The sequence below is a fragment of the Pipistrellus hanaki genome (assembly GCF_964339955.1).
Source record: "Pipistrellus hanaki genome assembly, chromosome: 1".
Classification (NCBI taxonomy): Eukaryota; Metazoa; Chordata; class Mammalia; order Chiroptera; family Vespertilionidae; genus Pipistrellus; species Pipistrellus hanaki.
Genome location: NC_140503.1, coordinates 73164946 through 73177355, shown reverse-complemented (window position 1 = coordinate 73177355; position 12410 = coordinate 73164946). Strand labels below are relative to the sequence as shown.

The window sequence follows — 12410 nt, the reverse complement described above, 5'->3', positions numbered from 1 at the left end:
ATCCTAGCCCTCAACCCCGTCTCTCCCATTGGGGGACCGGCTGCTCTCCTCGAGGCTCCGCCCCTCTCGGCCCACAGCACATGATGTAACTTTGAGGACTCTTGCTCCCGGTAGATAGTGACTGGAGAAGCTGGGTGGCAAACAAGCCAGGGGCTGGAGTCCACGGGGCCTGGAAGTCTGTTAGCGGGTGTTGGGCATTACATTCTTCCCAGGGACTGGGCACTCGCAGCCCCAGGCTCTTGTGATTTGCAGGGTCTCAATTCTAAGGTCTCTTCAGTCCCCAACTCCCAAATCCTTGTTTCTTCTCCTCCAGATGAGGTCTCCCTGCTGCCTTACCATGAAGCAGTCTTCACGCCAGTCTTTTTGGGGCCTCTGCCATGGTCATTCTTTCCACATTCCCCTGGAGAAAGCATCTGCCCCACCCAACCACCATCATAAAAGTCCTCAGGTAATTTCTCAAGTTATATCTACATTTTTCTTCAATTTGAGACCACTGGGTATCACCCCAAATGCCACAGCACCTCAAACTTAACATGTCTGTGAGAGGCATCTGCTCAGCATCCACTCCCCCTTTCTGATAATGGCATCTTGATGCTCCTCTTCAGTCTGTGTGGTCATGTGGATCTCCTGGGGGTAGGTTCTCAGATTGGCCCATTTGTGTGTTCCTCACTCTGACTTCAGCAATTGGAAATGTTCAAGGATGGGGATGAGGTCACTCTCCTTGGCTTTTTCTGTAAACTTTCAAAATAAGCTCCTATCCTGCTGAGGTTGCTGAGCTAGTAGACTATAAGCCTGGAGCTTCTGGGTGTCAGCTTAGCACTGCAAAGCAGGAACCTGCCGAGATGGAAGCCAGCCTAGAGGACACAGAGCAGAGGAATGGGGAGAATCAAATTTGTGATTTAGAATTCAAATTTAGAAATCAATTTATTTCTCTTGCTCAAGCTAATTTTCTTAAGAGAGAGGGACAGAGAGGGAGTAGAACCTGCAACCTGGGTGTGTTCCTTGACCAGGAACACACCTTTTGGTGTACCAGGGCGATGTTCCTCTACCACCTTTTGGTGTACCAGGGCGATGCTCCAACCGAGTCACACCGGCCCCGGCTGTTCAAGCTAATTTTAAGTGCATTTCTGTCATTTGCAACAGAAACCATTTAGATTCTCAATTTCTCAGAGTTTTGTGCTGGAGCATGGTGAAACAAGGAGAGCTGGTCTGTAGCCTTGGGTTTGCTGCTGGTCTTCCTCTCTTCCTGCTCCATCCTGCACTCAACCTCATATATATGTATTTGGGGCTCTTCCCTCCAGTTCCAACATCTAAACTCTGTCCACACCCATCCCACTGCAGAAAGCTGCCTGTTTGCCCCTTTGGGCATAAAAGTGTGCACACTGGTGGGCTGGTCAACCTACCAAAGGTCCTCATTTCTTCCATAATCCTCTCCTGCTCTCATGGTTCCATATCTCAGCAAATGGCTCTACCATCTAGCCAGTTGCCCCAGAAGAACCTGAGTCTGTTCAGACAACTCCTTTTTTATCCTCTATAGCCAATCAAACACCAGGACTTCTGGGTTTATACTTCACAATTATCTCTCAAGTCTGTGTCTATCCCCATAGCCACTGTTTTAGTGCAGGGCTCATCTCTCATCTGATTTCAGGTGATGGCTTTCATGCCACTTCTTGGCCTCATACTCCTCCAAATGCAACCCTTCCCCTCCATCAAGCTACCCTCCAAATGTTCATCAGTAGATGAATGAATTAAAAAATCTGTGGGACATTTACACAGTGGAATACTGTGCAACTGAAAAAAGGATGGATCTCTTACCCTTGGGACAGCATGGATAGATCTGGCAAGTATTATGCTAAGTGAAATAAGCCAATCTGAGAAAGACAAATATAACATGATCTCACTTATTTCTGGAATCTAATGAATGGAATGAATTGACCAACAAAATAAGACCTGAAGCATGGAGGCATGGAACAGACTGACATACCTCAATTTGAGGTTGGGGGAATGAGTGAGATAAACCAAGGAACTTACTTATAGGCATGGCCCATGGACATGGGCAATAAGGTAGTGAAGACATGGCGGGGGGTAGGAGGTAAAGGGCTGGGAGGAAGGAGGTAAATAAAGGTAAAGGGGCCAGGGTCGGGGGAGAAGGGGAGAGACCTGTAATACATCAACAATAAAAAGGATATTAAAAATAATAATAATTTAAAAATTGGTCTTGTTTTTATCATAGCTCCCTACAGAATCTGGCCTATGATAGGCACTTATTAAATGTTGGTTGAATGAAAGAATGAACAAGTCCCACCCATGTTTCTGAATCCTTCCCCTCCTTTTTCTTCCTCCCTTAATTTTAGGCAGACTGCTCAAGGGGCTCCTGAGAGGATTTCCTTGTACTGCTGATTCCCCTTATCTGCCACACACTTTGTTTCCTGGCCCTCCTGGCAGCCTGGCCCACCAGCTGACCAGTGTCCTGTCCATGGCGTACCACCAGAGGGCAGCGTGTGACCAACCTTACTCTGGTCTGCATTTTCTTCTTCCCAGAGCATTGTGGACAGGAGGGGGAGGGGCAGGGGGAGGAGGAGAGGGGGAGGATATATCGGATGGCTCACAGACACCCTATAATGGATGCTGTGATGAGCTGCTGCCTAGATCCCCCTTCAGAATCATGATGCTCATTGTCCCAGCCATTGAGTGTTGGCTCCTGATGGTTCACAGCTGAATGTTTCCCTGAGAACTACCTGTGACTGAAGGAAACTGTCTTATCAAATGCAATGCCCCTTTCCTGGGATAACATGTCACCAATGACAGGTTCAAAGGCCTGGTCCCTTGGCCTCAAATTGAAACAACTCTGAAAGTTCAACCCAGCTCCAGAGATTCTATAGAATCAGCTGAAGTCTATTCTGTTGCAACTGTAATGCATTTCAACTTTTCCCCTGCCCAGTCCTGCTTCTCTCACTCCCTTTGAAAGTCTCCCCTAGTAAGCCACCTGTACATAAGTTTTCATCTCAGTTTGTGTCCAGCTTAAGATTTTCCCCAAACTCAACTTGGATGCTCCATTAACTTCCTTATTTGACTCTGATTCCATTTTTGCTCTCTTCTACACTAGATCCAAAGTGATCTTTTAAAAATAATTTGATTACGTCAGGTCTCCACTGAAAGCCCTTCAATAGCTTCTCACTGCTCATATTTATTTGTTTATTTTTAGATAATTTTTATAAGAGTTTATTTGAGTCATACTGACAACATATGCTGGGGAGTAAGATCTCAAACGCTCCCAGCTTCTCACTGCTCTTAGAATAAAGCCCACATTCTAAACTTGGTCTACAAGGCTCTGCCTGATCTGGCACCTGTGGACTTCTCCACCCTCATCTGCCACCATTCTTCTTCCCTTTCCTAGGTTCTACTCTCTGACCCCATTGGTCTTTTTTAGTTTACTGAATATGTTCACCTCTTTCCTACCCTGCCCTTCTCCTTCATAGCACTCGTCTCAGTTACAATGGTTTGTTTTTAGGTAGGCCCATCTTTAACATGGATTCAAATTTGATTTTATTTGGAATCCTCAGGATTCCCCAGTAGAATGTGATGGTGTGGGGAGAGCCAGCTACTGGTCCTCAGGTCCACCTCTTTTCCCACCCCTGACACAGTCTTGTACTGTAGGGGCCTCATGTGCATGTATGTGGACCCCTCTGTTTATACATCCTAATACTGTCCATAGCCTTTTGCAAACAGCCACCCCTTGGCCACTTGTTAGGTCTAGGAAAGTGTGAACGGGTAGTTTGGTCTACTCTTGAATGGGCAACCCAGGGAAGAGGTCCATGTGGGCCCTAGAATTCTGGAGTTCTGGAGTGTGGCCCAGAAGGGGACTGGGTGTGTGCACAGAAGAGGCCTGGCTTCCTTACTCCATGGCACATAGCTGGAAGAGCACCAGAGTGGAGCCTTCCAAAGCACAGTGCCCAGGGCAGGGGTCACCAATGCAATGATGTTTCTGTTTCATCTGTAATCTCCCCAGAGGCAGGGCTGGTGTCAGTCTGATTTGCTGAGGTATACCTAATGCACAGCACAGTGTCTGGGGTGGAGTAGGTGTCAAGTGAATATTTGTCAAGTGAATGTAAGAGGTACACCAGAAAAAGGTTTAAGAATTTGTATCTATTACTGAAGATCTAGATACCAAAAGTCAGAACTAGGAATGAGAACAAATCTTACAGGGCTCCAAAAATGGATATAGTAACAGCATCCTGGATTACTGACTCTGTCTCTTCACCTCTCCTTTCTATTTCTTTCCTACTCCACTTCTCTAGGCTCTTTGCCTGCTTGGCCCTCTTTCCACATGGTACAGCATCCCTCAGTCCACATCTTTCTACTTTTTCATCCTTTGGCAACTACTCTTTCTTTGCGACCTGACCATCTCTCTGTCGGCTTCTCTGTATTTGTTTTAGTTCTTGGTTCTCAACTTTCCTTTCCTTTGTTTGTTTCTTTTTTTTAAAATCTACATTTTTCCATTTATTTATTTTATTTTAAATAAAAATAAATATTTAAATAATCAAAATTTTTTTTTATTGATTTCAGAGAGGAAGGGATAGGGAGAGATAGATAGAACATCAGTGATGAGAGATTCGTTGATAACTGCCTCCTGCATGCCCCTCACTGGGGATTGAGCCCACAACCAGGGCATGTGCCCTTGACCGGAATTGAACCTGGGACCTCTTAGTCTGCGGGCCAACACTCTATCCACTAAGCCAAACCAACTAGGGCTCTTTTGTTTCTTTCTTCTATCACTTTTGCTCTTCTAGTTATTTGCTCTTATCATCTGTCTTGTTACTCTTACTCCCTTCTTGACCTCCTCCCAGAAGCTTTCCATGGCCCTTTGCCCAACTTTCCATGTGCCATTGTTCCTCTGTCTCCTTGAGTATAGATCCCTGGGAGCCCTTGACTTTTTCTGTTTTCTGTCCCAGGTCTATACCCACTGCCTCCTTAGCTAAGTCTTCCTGCCTCTCTTCCTCTGTTCTGTCATTCATAGAGTCTACCTGACTTTATCTTTTTCATCCCCATTTTTCCTCCCCAGATGTCCTTGAGCCAATCAGTGTCAGGATTCACCCCCTGCCCCCTCCCCTCCTGACAGAGAACCCATGAACTACCTCCTAGGCCACAGTCTCTCCTTTCCATGTCCTTGGTCCTTTCCTCTGGCTCAGCCCTCAGACTCCCTTTCCTGCTCAGTGTCGCCTGGTCTGAATCCCTAGCAGCTCAACCTGCCTGAGCTTGTTTAGTCTGACTCCTTTAGCCTGTTAGCAGCTCAGCCCTCCCACCTCTCCTTTGAGCCCTCCAGTAAACAAGAGGATCAGTGCAGACCTGACAGCTGCTGAGGGGAGAGGGGCCAAGTGTCTGGCCAGGCCAGACCAGGCATAAAAAAAAGGGGGCTCATTCAACATTTCAATTTCCTTCTTTAACCAGGAAGATTCTGGGGTCTCTCTCTTGACTATCTGTTTTAGAGCCACATACTATGGGCATGCGTGAGAGATTCCCTGTCTATATGGTCCCCATTCTCATTTTGTGGCTTTGTTTCCAGGCCTTGAGCTTTTTGGCTCTTCAACAAACAGCACTAGATTCAGGCAATCACACTGAGAAGCCTTTCTCCTTGAATAATGGTAATGGTTTCTGCTCCACAAAATAGAGGCTAGGTGTGGGAGACAGATGTCATCTGATCTAGGTCTTCTTTTTTTTTCCCTTCAGATTTTTTTATTTTATTTTACCATTTTTTAAAAATTAAATTATTATCTGTATACACATCTTACCATTGTCCCTCCCCCCCATAGATGCCCTCCCTCCCCAGAGTTTTGTGTCCATTGGTTGTACTTATATGCATGCATACAAGTCCTTCAGTTGATCTCTTATCTCCCCCAGATCTCCCTCCCCTCCCCACTGTAATTTGACAGTCTGCTTGTTGCTTTACTGTCTCTATTTCTATCTTTTGTAGGTCTTCTTATATGTGTGTGGAGAACATGGCAGGAAAGACCACACACACAAACACACAAAGGGAAGCTGAGTTTTCTGTAGGCATTCTGTAGACCAGTAGCTCTCAAACTTTAGTGTTCATCAAAATTGCCCAGAGGGTTTATTAAAACATAGATATTTTTGGCTCCATCCCCAGAGTTTCTGATTCAGTAGATTTGAAGTAAGGCCAGATAATTTGCATTTTAACAAGTTCCCAGGTGATGCTGCTGATCTGGGGACCACATTTGAGAACCACTGTCTTAAATCATATGAATCTCCCAACTTTTCAACGAACACCTAAGGCTGGGACTAGATTAATTTTTATAAGTTATGATCATTGGGGCTGATGGACACCCACGTCTCTCTTTGGGATGGGAAATAGGATCTGTTAACCCTACAGGAGGGTTTAGGTATCCTCAGAAGATAGGGAATAGCCTTTTAACTCATGGAGTTCTATTCCAGTACAGACCCTATTTAAACAGCTTCAGACAGCTTTAAACATCTCCTTAGCTAATTCCTAGTATCCCTGTTCCAACTTCTACTCAGGGATGATAGGTCTAAGAGGTGTTAGGGGATTAGGCTGAAAATGTAGGTCACCCACCAACCATCTGGGAACCAGAATGAGTGAGAGAGGAAAAGAGAGGGACAGAATACACACAGAGAAAAGATGAGGAGAAGCAGAGGGCATATGAGGGCAGTCACAAAAGTCTCAGATGGATTGGTGGTGATTAGATTTCAGTGTCCCACATTGGCCTGAAAGGAAGGGGCAGAATTTCCCATTTTTCCTTCTCCTGTTCATTCTCTGAGCTGGACTGCCTGTCTTGGGGCTGGGTCAGCAAGAGTGAGAACGACTGAGGATTGGATGGTCAAGTCCTGGAGATTCATCATGAAGAAGATGGCTTCTCTTTCCAATTTGATACCTATGAGGGTCATGAGGCTAGATATAGTGGGAGTGAGGCAGGGGGCAGAAACATGAGGATTCCTGAAAATAGGAGACACCCAACAGCCCAGGTGAGAGTGGGTTCCAGAGAACTTGAACTCCCAAAAAACAATGACAAGGGGCTGCAGAGCTTTGGAGGGCGAGAGCACTGGGAGCTGTCTTTTCTAATCCATTCTTTCTGTCACTGAGGGCTGAGGGTTGTGTTCACATGAGGGTGGTGGTCTGTACCAGGGAGCTGAGAACATGTAAGTCAGACTATCAGTGAGGAGCTTTGTTGGGGAAGATGCCCTCTTTCCTTCCTTGAAAACAGGCAAACTTGTTCTCTCCTCTTGTCTCTCCCCCCCACCCCCCCAAGGCCAATAAGATAGTCAAATGATCCCCTTACCTCATTGGCTACAGGCCTAAGGACCACAAATGACCTCAGAGAGCTATCCCTTTAAGAGTGCCCTGTGGGCTCTGTGCCCACAGCCCCTTGTTCTGAGCAAGGCACCTAGGCCTTGCTCAATGGTGCCTCCAGTCTTTGGGGAAGCTGTGCTTGCCTGGCTCTGACACTGATCATATCACCTCTGCCATCCCTTAAGTGAGTATGCCCTGGGCCTTCCTGGGTGCTGGGCTTCTAACCTAGAGCCTAGAGTCCCCTCCTCTGATACCTGCTGTCTGCTCTCTGTTGTCTATTTTCAGGAATCCTCACCTTTCTGTCCCCTACCTCATTCCTACCCCAACTGGCTCTCTATCTCTCACTGCTGTCACATCAGAAACATAAACAAGTCTCACTTATTCTTTCATCTAATTCTCTCTGGATGCTTCTCTCAGTGTCTCACCACCTTCTCCCTGCCAAGAACCAGTTCCTTCAATCTGTGTGTTTGTTTCTGTCTTCTCTGTTCTCTCAAGGGTGAGGAGCTCAATAGACAGGGCGACAGCCCTTCCCTGGGACAGGAAGAGAGGCCTGTCCTTCCTTCCACCTCTTTGGCCAGAGCCTAGGGCCTGAGATGTGGCTGGAAAGAGGAATTCCTAGGTTGGGGGCATCAAAATTAAGCCAAACTCTAAGCCTTGTGGATGAGCACTCCCTGCTTTGCCCCTTCTGGAGCTATGGCTGTGGCTGCTGAAATAGGGACCTGAGCTAGGGGGAAACTGGGGTCAGAATGGGGAAGATGAACTGCTCAAGTTCACACAACATAGGGGGTTCTGAATGGAAGGAGAAGAACCAATCTTGCTTGGTTCCCCTGGGAGAGATTGGCCTTGGGGAAAGATGGTCGCCACCCAGTCCCAATCTTTCTAAAACGGATTCTAGAATCATTTTTTCCCCCTTGGAAAGTCTCTCACCTCTATAAAAGGGGTTGGTTAACTCATAGAACAAATGTGCAGTAAGGGTCTTCTATATGCAAGGCATTGTCTTGGGTGCTCTGAGATATAGAAAGGTATAATAATAGCATTTTATCCTTACTCACACATTAAAATTCACAGCGTACATGTTTCCCTTTGTCTTAAAATATATACCTACTCTCACAGTTAATTAAGCAAAATTTTTAATTGCTTGGAAATGGAATGGTGCCTCTTGAGATGACAGAGCATCTCAGCATGTTCCAGCAGTAGAGTTGGAGCACTGCCATATTCTCCTTGTTTTTCATAAATCTCAGAGGCACCAGTGGGGCCAGAGACTGTGCTGTCCTCTTCCTCACGTAAGCTGCTGTCCCCGATCAGGGACTTCTGCCACCTGAAAAATTGGCCCTCCGCCCAGAGGTGACTATGCAGGGAACAGGGCTGCACCATCACCCGGCTTTCCAGAATTCAGGCTCCAGGGCCTTCGGGCTTTGGGGGAGCAGGTTTTGGTGAAGGAGACTGGCAGGCAGCCTCCAAGTACTCCAGATGTCTCCTCTGTTTTGCAGGTGTGCCCCCCCAATCCAGCCCCAGAATGGCACTGCCTCCCAGCCCCCTGGCCATGGAATATGTCAATGACTTTGACTTGATGAAGTTTGAAGTAAAACGGGAACCTTCGGAGGGGCGATCTGGCACCCTCACAGCCTCACTGGGCTCTACACCTTACAGCTCAGTGCCTCCTTCGCCCACTTTCAGTGAGGCAGGCGTGCTGGGGGCCACCGAGGGCCCCCGGCCAGGCCTGGAAGAGCTGTACTGGCTGGCCACTTTGCAGCAGCAGCTGGGGGCTGGGGAGTTACTGGGGCTGAGTCCTGAGGAGGCCGTGGAGCTGCTGCAGGGTCAGAACCCAGTCCCTGTTGAGGGACCCCATGGCTATTACCCAGGGAGCTCAGAGGAGACAGGAGCCCAGCACGCCCAGGTGAGTGATCAGTACGCTGTTTTGAGGGGAGGCAGGGAAAACGAAGGAGTTCCTGGACCGGGAAAGAGACAGAGGGCAAAAGAAGGGAAGAAGGGCCCTTGAAAGAAATCAGAGAAAACAACGCGCTGCCCTCTCCCTTTTTTCCAAATGGAGAGAAATGAATAGGCCGATCCAGGAGGAAAAGGGAGAAGGTAAGGTTAGAAGAGGGCAGAAAAGGCAGAGTTGAGAATTAAAGGTCGTGGAGGAGCAGGCGATTACGGCAGGTAAAAACCATGCGTGGAAAACTGGGAACGAGAATGAAGTTGGCCTTTTCAAGTCTTGGTGCTACCCCAGCCCCCAACCTTCTCAGAAAGGATCGGGACTCATCCTATTAATTATAGACACAGATGGGGGTGTTGAGGGCATTAAGACGTAATCCAAATCCGCTGAGGGTCACAGGGTTGCAGCCTTCGGGAGAGGAGAGCCAGGTGCGTTGGAAAGATGGGGTCTATCTGGGCATGGGCACACTGGAGACACGTGGGCCTGGAGCCCGATGCTACTGACTAAACAGGGATGGCCCTGGGCTCAGGTGCATGATGGGCCTGCTTGTCAGTGGGAGGCGGGTGGGGCCAGCAGCGCCGGGCGGGTCTAAAACAGGGCTAGAGTCCCTGGGCAAAGACCTCTGGGAGCCCGGAAGTGTTGGGACCCGGGGCGGGGTCTGAGTGGGGAGATGGAATCAGAGGAAGGGCGAGCTTTCCGGCCTGGCGTTGGGAACCGAGTGTCGGGTTCGGACCAGACCAGGTCTCCCCCTACTTCCTCTGCAGCTGGCCGAGCGCTTTTCTGATGCGGCGCTGGTGTCGATGTCCGTGCGGGAGTTAAACCGGCAGCTGCGGGGCTGCGGGCGCGACGAGGCGCTGCGGCTGAAGCAGAGGCGCCGCACGCTGAAGAACCGCGGCTACGCGCAGGCCTGCCGCTCCAAGAGGCTGCAGCAGCGGCGGGGGCTGGAGGCGGAGCGCGCCCGTCTGGCCGCCCAGCTGGAGGCGCTGCGCACCGAGGTGGCCCGCCTGGCCAGGGAGCGCGATCTCTACAAGGCTCGCTGTGACCGGCTGTCCTCCGGGGGCCCCGGGCCCGGGGACCACGCTCACTTCCTACTCTGAGCCCCTTGGGGCCACGGAGTGGTGGAATAGGTTGGAGTGGGCTCACCACCCAGAAGGCAGCTGTCCTATTCACTAGTTGATTATCCAGCGCCTTCTGGTGCCAGACACTCCTCTGTATGACCACAGCCATATCCTCAAATTTCCTGGACCCTTAAGGCATGTACTGAGGTTAGATGACGGTCATTTTCTGGGAGAGGGTTCCCCTCCCTTCAAACGGGCCATGCACAGAAACCCTCTACCTTTTGCCCAGAAATCCACACGACCAGGATCTGAGATCAGCAGGCACTGTGTGTGAGCGTGTGTGGGAGGTGGGGTGGGCGGGGGTGGGGGGTGGGGGGTGGGGGGGAGGGCAAGGGCGTGGATGATGGCTGAGTGACAGTGCATGGGAGGTGAGGGAGTGGTGTGTATTTTAATGAAAGGTTTTCAATCTATAGCGCATTAGGCAGTAATTAGCAACAAGGCTGTATTTTCATTCTGGGGCTCGTAACCTCCCCAGTTAGGATTACTGCATTTTCAAGGTTTTAATTTCCAATAGCAAGACAGACTAGGAATTTCATCCAAGAGGCTTTCCTCCTACCCAACCCAGTGGCTTCCAGGGCCCAGAGCTGCAAAGGCCTGAGGAGCTCCGGGGGTGGTGATTGTGGGCCGGGAGAGAGCCCTGGGCGGGAGTCCGGAGACCTGGGTGCTCCAGCTCTGCCAAGGGAACCCCTGCAATCTTAAGCAAATCATTTGCTCCCTGGTCTTAGCTACCTCATCTAAGCCTCATTCGGGTTGGGTGACTGCTCTCACCTTTCCAGTCCCGGCATCCTTAGTGTGCGAGTCCAGGGGTCTCCCCAAGACAACCTCACCGAAGGGACTTCCTGACCTGCTCCAGCTTCCTGGCTGCAGCCTACACAGCGGATGAGCCCACACACCGGTCCTCTGCTGCTCCCTGCAGGCCGCTTGACCTCCAGATCTGCATAAGATGACCCTGCTACCTCCTGCCTTTCTGAGGGCTGAGGTGAGACTTGCCCCAGCATGGCAAGGAACTGAGAGTGCAGCTTTTGTGAATTAAACTTGAAGTCCAGACAGAACTTTTTGCTATTGGTTAGTGTTCTTGTAATTTAGAAGTGTTCATTCTTTATCCGTGTGTGTGTGAGTGTGTGTGTGTGTGTGTGTGTGTGTGTGTGGAGAGAGAGAGAGAGAGAGAGAGAGAGAGAAGAGAGACAGAGAGAGACAGAGAGAGACTGGGAAGCCCTACCTGGACTGAGTGGTGCTTTTCAGTTCTGGAGGCCCAATAAAAATGGGGTGGAGGCGTGGGGACTGGGCCAGATGGAGCCTCCCCCTCCCACCACTACTGCACAGACGCTCAGGAGCATCAGTGACTATCCTGAGGTCTCACAGTTGCTATGGTAATTCAGCCCTCTGCTTCAGCAGCCTATGGTGAGAGTAGGTAGGGGATATGGGCATGTCGGAGGCATTGAACTGGAAGCAGCAACCTCACCAGCTACTGTCATAGGTCCTCCAGGTGACATAAATGGGGAGAGGCAGTCAGGCAAGGGGGAAGAAACTGTCATATGTCTCTCTTCCTTCCTGCCCCCTTTAACCATCCCTTCCCCAGCTGTCTCTTCCCATCCCAGTTTTTGTTACTGCCTCCCCCTCCTCTAGCCCAGCTTGTCCCTCCTCCACTCAGGAGCCTGCAATGGAGGCCTCTCTTTCATCTCCCCCAGGATTTCTTTCTTTTCTCCTCTTCTTTCCCCACCACTGGCTATTGGCTGCTGGCAATGGCTGGCTCATGGCACCTTTAGTCTCTCCTCCTTCACCCCCTCCCATGCACATCATTGAAGGAAGAGGAGCCCAGCTATTCTTCCTTCATTCTGGATCTCACACATGCCTTACCTGCTCTCTGAAGCTGCAGTCCAGACCTACTACTGCTCTTGCACACTTTACTTTATTGGCTGAGGCACACACATGGGCAGAGACTCCCATCCACAAGTGTCTCTGGGTCACCAGATGAGGGTCACTCAGATATATTCCACACAGAAATTGCACATTAGTGGTTGGTAGTATGTGC

At 49.5% G+C, this 12410-nt stretch overlaps 1 protein-coding gene across 8 annotated transcripts in view; it reads left to right on the top strand.

The window, feature by feature from the left end:
• NRL (neural retina leucine zipper) overlaps positions 1-10635 on the top strand; it is a 32505-nt gene extending 21870 nt beyond the window's left edge. For 5 of the 8 annotated variants that reach the window (XM_084902199.1, XM_084902202.1, XM_084902203.1 and 2 more), the window contains 3 exons: positions 314-448; positions 8815-9221; positions 10025-10635. In XM_084902199.1, the coding sequence (XP_084758325.1) occupies positions 8841-9221; positions 10025-10357 (714 nt within the window). In that variant the 5' untranslated portion in view covers positions 314-448; positions 8815-8840 and the 3' untranslated portion in view covers positions 10358-10635. Of the gene's footprint in view, positions 1-2; positions 111-313; positions 449-1648; positions 2326-2358; positions 2534-8814; positions 9222-10024 lie in introns of those variants that run through there. The other 3 variants (XM_084902204.1, XR_014796639.1, XR_014796640.1) reach the window with 3 other exon arrangements.
• Positions 10636-12410: the final 1775 nt, after the last annotated feature.